Source organism: Paramisgurnus dabryanus, chromosome 6, assembly GCF_030506205.2.
Source record: "Paramisgurnus dabryanus chromosome 6, PD_genome_1.1, whole genome shotgun sequence".
Taxonomy (NCBI): domain Eukaryota; kingdom Metazoa; phylum Chordata; class Actinopteri; order Cypriniformes; family Cobitidae; genus Paramisgurnus; species Paramisgurnus dabryanus.
Genome location: NC_133342.1, coordinates 37721072 through 37728456, shown reverse-complemented (window position 1 = coordinate 37728456; position 7385 = coordinate 37721072). Strand labels below are relative to the sequence as shown.

Sequence of the window (7385 nt, the reverse complement as noted above, 5' to 3'; positions counted from 1 at the left end):
AAAGTCATTAAAACCCAAATACTGATAAAACATTGCATGTCGCTTTGGTAAAAACATTTACCACATGCATAAATGTAATACAAATGTAATGCAATACTGACTGTGTTTGTTTCTCAGTATTACAGAGGTCACAGTAACCAGAATCAGCAGCAGAAACAGAACAATGGGTAGAAGCCACATCTTCAGATCATCATACTGTCTGTCATAATAAATAACAATGCTTCATGTTACTATAATCATACAAAGTTACTTTACTGTAGTTGTCAGGGTGTGGTGGAGGATGAAGGCTAGATGAAGACTGAGGTAATAAATGAAATTATACTTTTAATGAACTAACATAAACTGGAACATATGACTTAATACAGAACTTCAACTGAAACGTAACCTTAAACAAACATTAACAATGACAAACAATGTGAGGAAGACAAACAGAGCATATATAAGGTAACTGATGAGGATTGCTGGCAGGTGTGATGATAACAAATGATCAGGTGAGGGAGAGTGAGGGATCATGGGAAATGAAGTCCAGATGGTGATAAAGGGGAAAAACATGAGGGCACAGAGGATGGTGACAGTACTCTCCCCTCCCGGGAGGCACGTCCTCGCACCTGAAAAGGAACAAAGTACTACCTGGGAAGGGGGGTGGGCACAAAGGCGCGGGCAGTTTGGGTGGCCACGGAGACAGGGGCAGTACAGGAAGCGCTGGGGGCGTCAGCAGGACAGGAAGCGGCGGAGGCACCAGTAAGACAAGAGGCGCCGGCAGGATAGGATGCATCGACAGGACAGAAGGCCCTAAAGGCGCAGGCAGGACACCAACGATCATAGTGACCATGACCCTGAGGACAGGTAAGCACAGAGTGCTCACGGTCACTGCGACTGTGGTGGTATGGCCCCCCCTCCAAAATTCCTTGGGACAGACCGAGTGTTCAGGGCATTTGAGAGCGGCCATCTTGGGCCGGGCAGAGAGTTCAGGGAGCCCGAAAACGTCCATCTTGGGCCAGGCAGAGAGTTCAGGGAGCCCGAAAACGTCCATCTTGGGCCGGGCGGAGAGCTCAGGGAGCCCAGGAACAGCCACCTTTGGCCGAGCAGAGAGTTCATGGAGCTCTGGTGAACCAGGTGAAACAGGCGACTCAGGTGACACAGGCGACTCAGGTGAAATAGGCGACTCAGGTGAAACAGGCGACTCAGGTGAAACAGGCGACTCAGGTGAAACAGGCAACTCAGGTGAAACAGGCGACTCAGGTGAAACAGGTGACTCAGGTGAACCAGGTGACACAGGCGACTCAGGTGAAACAGGCGAGTCAGGTAAAACAGGCAATTCAGGTGAAACAGGCGACTCAGGTGAACCAGGTGACACAGGCGACTCAGGTGAAACAGGCGACTCAGGTGAAACAGGCAATTCAGGTGAAACAGGCGATTCAGGTGAAACAGGCGACTCAGGAGGTTACTGATTGGCCTATCAATATAAGAGCCCATTCGATGACATCTATAGCCTCCTCTAGGGCTTGGTCTAAGGGCACATCCATTCAGAACATATGTATGGTTGTTCGCTGGTCTTCACAGAACACCTTTGCCAGATTCCACAGTTTGGATGTGTCCACCCTGGCCTCCCAGGTATTCTCGATAAGTGCGTCCTCTTGTTCAGTTAAAAGACTCTAAGAAGGTGCTTATTATAGTGGAGGCGGTCTCGCCTCCTTATGCCGCCCTGAGTGTCATTAGGCATTATGCAATACGCCTTGAGGAAGTTTGTGCTTGAGGTATAGGTTCACCTATAGACATATATACTGTACTGTATCTTGACAACTCAGTGTAGATCACTTGTTGGTTAGTCCCATTTTTATATTTTGTAATCTGTATAAATGTCCTCCCAGATCAACATAGTGGCCGAATTTAATTATAAATTGTCTGGTAGTCTATCTGCTATATTAAGTAATAATCTAAGTTTACAAGATTAGCAAGTCTGGTGGATTGCATAAACGGTGGTGGTGGCGGCAACATGGTTGTCTGGGAGGGAGTCAAATTCCTGCCCTGAAGTATTTGTACTATAATTATTATACTGTTTGCTGCTCTTTGATTGCTGCATGTTATTAGAAATTGCTGCAAAAGCAAAGAAAGCTGTATGTCTGCGAATGAAGTAAGAAAACAAGAAATGGACCACAACACATCTGATCACCTACAGGAAGAAATGATAACAAGACAAAGAGACTTGTTTTAGAGACATGTCTCACCTTGAGCTGCTGGCTGTGATCACTGCTGTCAAATACAAATACAGACAAAAAGAAACTAATTTAAAATCTGCATTACTATTCCTTATCATTTAATCACAACCAACAAGATGTATTGAGTCTGTATTACCTGTTGTTGCTTCTGTATTAAACTGTAAACTGTACATCTCCTACAGAGACTTTAGCAACTGAACAAAAATTGTTGACTGCTTTATATAGCAGTAAAAGCAACCAACAGTAATAACAGAATGAGTTTTACCAGTGACTGTGAGTTGAACAGGAGCCTGTAGATCTCCTACAGAACAGTAATACCAGCCAGAATCACTCTTCATCAGTCCAGACATCACCACAGTCAAAGATCCTCTCCCGTCATCACTGATCTTAAAAGAATACTGGGATGTGCCAGTAATCCCCACTGTGTAACAGCCCTTATCTTCATATCTGCACCACTGTTTGTGTTTATTCTCATATGTAGAAGTGTAGAGACACTGTACACTGATATTACCACCTTCATCTACACTTACATTGCTGGACATCACAGAGACATCAGGAGCTGTCATCACACAGACAGATGATATTTGTCATTGACATTTATCAGAAACAAAAGCAATCTGATGTTTAAGTGTAAAATAAATCTCATACCTGATTGAATTTTGATATAAAACCACTCTGTCACATCAAAGGTAATTCCTTCAATTTCCACAGCACACCAGTAATATCCATTGTTTTGATCCTTCAGGTCTCTCATGGTGACAGTAAATAAACTCTGATCAGGATGATCAATTACTGACACATTTCCATTGGTTTTATTTGCATATGCCAGAATAGAGCAGGATCTGTACACTTCATAGTAATGATAGCACCAGTATTTCTCGTGTTGGTTGTATTTACTTTCATAATGACATGGAATAATAACAGATCCACCAGTCTGAACAGTTACTGTCCTACACTCACCACCTATAAATCATAAACAAAACAACTCTTACAATTTTACTTAAACAGGTTTTATACGGTAGTTGACATTTTTTAAATATAAAAAAATATTAATGGATATTTAAATATAAAAAATATTTTTTGATGATGTTCTGTAAGCTGTCATTTCTTTTGTCTGACAAATTTGAAAAACATTTAATCCTAACTAGTTTATTTTTATGGTTCTGTAGTCTAATATTTGGAGTTACAAATATACAGTATACACAGTGTTGGGTAAGTTACTAAAAAATTAATGATTGGTTACTAATTACATCTTCAATCATGTAATTAGAAAAAAGTCTCTGCAAAAAGTAGTTAAGCATGGGCGTTGGAAGTGGAACAAGACCCATCTAATTTAGTGCAAATGTCTGTTCACTTGTTAGATCCCTGTCAGTCAAATCCATTCCACTAAAGAAATGCCCTAATAAATTAATCTCCGTTCTGCTTTTAAGCTACAGCGTTGACTTCCACCCTGCTGCTTCTTCAAATCCATTTCAATTGCCTCATTTAGGGTCCATATACACACTAAACAAAATTATAAACACAACACTTGTGTTTTCCCCAATTTTGTTTTTGCCTTTTGTCTCAATATACTGTACTCCTAATTGCTGCTAATTAATACTTAGTAGCTGTTAAGTTTAAGTATTGGTAGGAATCAGGGACGGACTGGGGCTAAAAAACAGCCCTGGACTTTTTCCCATATACTGTAGGCCCATCATCCGGCCATTCGCCAACAGACACAAGGATGTCCTGATACTATGCCACAATACTGTCAGACTATTAGACAAGGATATTTAATATTTTGTCCATGTCATATTAAACTTTGATGTATAATAAGGCTGTGAAATAATGAAAATAGCTACTGTAGGCCTATTAAGTTTGTCTGTACAGCTTTCACAAACAACCACCAAGTCTTTGCCAATTCCACAATAATAAACACATATGAAATACAAGGAAAAACTGCACTCTGATGGAAGACAGACAGAAAGTGCAAGCTAGGATTTTTTTGTTAAACTAATATTTGGTCAATTATTTAGCCCCCTTTCTTATTAGCACGTTTAGAGTGGTTGCAATGCATGCCTGATATTTACCCGTTTAATTCAATACCTTAGTCTTCATTGTAGCAGAAAATGTGAGCTCACTACAACCTCTCATATACAATAAAGTCAATGAAAGAAAAGAAAACCAATGCAATACGATGAATGTCCACCCACAGACTGTTTTTAAACGGTGTTGGATAAATATTTTTTTCTTTGATGTGTGTGATTTTGGTTAGATGACTGTTGGTTGTAGGTTACAGTTTGACAAGAGTTTACAGTTTGACAAAAGCAAAATGTTTTGTTTTATTGCGACTGTATACAAATATAAGCAAACAATTTGCCGTTTGAATTATGTCCCATATGAACAAAATGACAGAGTATGTATTGTTTTTATGTTTCCACTGTTCAATCACGCCCGCGCCTCTCTCTCTCTCACACACACACACACGCGCGTGCGCACACACATCACGTCTTTCTCTAACACTAGTTGCGCATTACGTTAATTTTCACGTGAGTTTTATTTATTTTTATATCGTGTATATTATATTATAATGTCACATGTCCTGCTTCTACTGGCACTTAGCTCTTGCTGATGTGAAGTTAACTCGGTCTGTCCCTCATCATGACCAGGCTGTGGATGCTCAGGCTCACAAACATAGACGCTCGCGAATTCCGGGAATCCGTGGACCAATCACGGCTAGTAGGCCGACTCTTCTTCCTTGTTTTTTACACGTAGCAGCATATAAGTGATCATATTAGTGCCTCTGCTGTTGGCTGTTCATATTGCGTTATTAGACTTTTTTGCCATCGGCCGGGCGACGGCCCTCCGTTGAACGGCCGTTCTGGACTTTTCCAGAACGCACAGATTGCCAATCCGTCCCTGGTAGGAATTGGGTAGGATTAAGGATGTAGAATAAGGTTTTGCAGAATCAAGCATTAATATGTGCTTATTAAATACTAATAAACAGCCAATATCTCTTATAACGTAGTGAGAATCGGAAACTACAATAGAATGTTACCATTATTCTTATTAACTATATTTAACGCGAGAAGGATACATAAAAAACATGCGTTTTAATGTTAGACTTGAAATTTTGATTTTAAATCCACTGTTGTATTATATAGATGGTTTCATTAGCTCTAGTTTTTGATACGCTTTAGCTATGATATGAACTAAGGTAATCTACTTGTTGTTTGTTTTGCAGAAATCAGTTTATCAGAAATAAACTACTCTAAAAGGACTCTATTGTTATTGATTCTTTGTGAAAGTTTACCAGAAGTTACGTTTGTTTCCCGAAAGCCATTTTTTTATGTTGTTACTGGATTAGGCCTTACCTTTTTCTTTTAAGAATGAAAGGCTGACACGTTTGATAATAGGATGGGTGGTTGGTTGGGCCATACATGTTTTTTGGTATCTTGCCCATCTCTGGACATATCACTGCGTCGTAGTGTTAATGCATCGACACCATGACGCAGCGCCTCATGTCTTTCACAGGGAGACGGGTTACACAGCTGAGACACGAGTGAGTAGTTCCACTTTTAAGTTGTTGGCGTACAAGAGATGGGCATAAATTCATGACAATGTAGCCTGTTTTTAATGCCTCAAAACTGCTCTGCTACTGGAAAAATAAGAGTAATCCCATACTTTACCTTTTCAAGAAGTATGTAATTAAATTACAGTAAACTAATTACTTAATAACCAGTTACCAGTCATTGTTTGCATATATATATATATATATATATATATATATATATATATATATATATATATATATATATATATATATATATATATATATATATATATATATATATATATATATATACAGGTCACACTACAGAACATTTTAGCAATGCATGTAAGTAAACTAAATCAAACACATACCTGTAATAAGCCAGAGAATGACCATAATGAACTTCAAACTGACTGTCTGCATGTCAAACAGATGTGATGATTTATTTCTCCATATCTTCATCATGTCCATAAACATTTTCATTGCTTTTTTAAATACAACAGAAACAATCACTTGAAAATTAAACTTGATGCTGAAAGAGACACAGAACTGAAGGAAATCATCTGTCTTTATAGTAACTGTATGTTGTACTTTTATAGCATCTCTTACTTCCTGTTTGTCACACTTTGAGTTACATGAGACAACAGTTTCCACAAATAAAAAAAATCTATTTTCTGAGTTTACTCAACTAAAGATTTAAGGACCCAACTCAAAAAAGTGAGTTTTATTTTTTTTTACTTTCTTTTATCATTTCAGTTATATACACTGTCTTTAAGACAGACCATTGTCAAGTAACTTCTTAAGCAGTTTATGTTGAATACATAAACATGCATTTTCAAGCAGTCACATCACTGTCATTCACAAAGACATCAGAACTGAACACACAAACCTCAATCATGATAACAATCAAACATCATTTACTATAAAACAACTCTAAATACAACAGATTGCAAACATAGACAACATTAACAGCATAAATAAAGCCAACAAACTCTAAACACTTTGTATCTATCTATTGTACAGCACTTTGGTTACAACACCTGTTGTTTTAAATGTGCTATATAACTTAACTAAACCTTCATCTTTTTTTAATAATTTAACTACAGAATTAAACATGATGCAATGCATGATGGGAACGTTTGTTTACTTTAAAATAGTTTGTTCAGATAATTCAGTTTGGTAAGTTGAGCAAACTTTTTGACATATTTTGTTTAAATGCTTATGTATTTAGGTTCAGTGAACAAATTAGTATTCGTAGCTGTCACAGTTAGTGTGTTCAGGCAGACAACGGTGAGTATTCTAAACAGGACTGGGAATATGACAGTAGCAACATGTTGAGGGCTAAGCTTATAATTAATTAACTTCTTTGACTAAAAATCCTTTGTTCCGTATACTTTATTGAACATTTTAAAGTGGGGTTTTTACAGTGAATTTCGTTTAAATAATAACTCACAAATTACAGCACTTTACATATATAAATCTAAAATCTTACATTTTTGATTTTAAATAATTTATTTTACTTCATACAAATTTCTTGCTGTTTCTGTCTGGTAGCATTCAGTTCCTTTTGAGTTTACACTGCGTAAATTATATCCCTCAAAAGGGTAAATATAAAAAGTATAGCAGCAAGTGAC

The 7385-nt window shown here is 37.8% G+C and overlaps 1 protein-coding gene across 1 annotated transcript; it reads right to left on the bottom strand.

The window, feature by feature from the left end:
• Positions 1-2160: 2160 nt before the first annotated feature.
• Positions 2161-6287, bottom strand: LOC135764948 (polymeric immunoglobulin receptor-like). The gene is made up of 3 exons (XM_065275623.1): positions 6123-6287; positions 2868-3182; positions 2161-2778 (listed from the first exon to the last, which is right to left on the bottom strand). The coding sequence occupies exons 1-3, from the start codon at positions 6232-6234 to the stop codon at positions 2396-2398; spliced, it is 810 nt and encodes a 269-aa protein (XP_065131695.1). The 5' UTR covers positions 6235-6287; the 3' UTR covers positions 2161-2395.
• Between the last annotated feature and the right edge of the window lie 1098 nt (positions 6288-7385).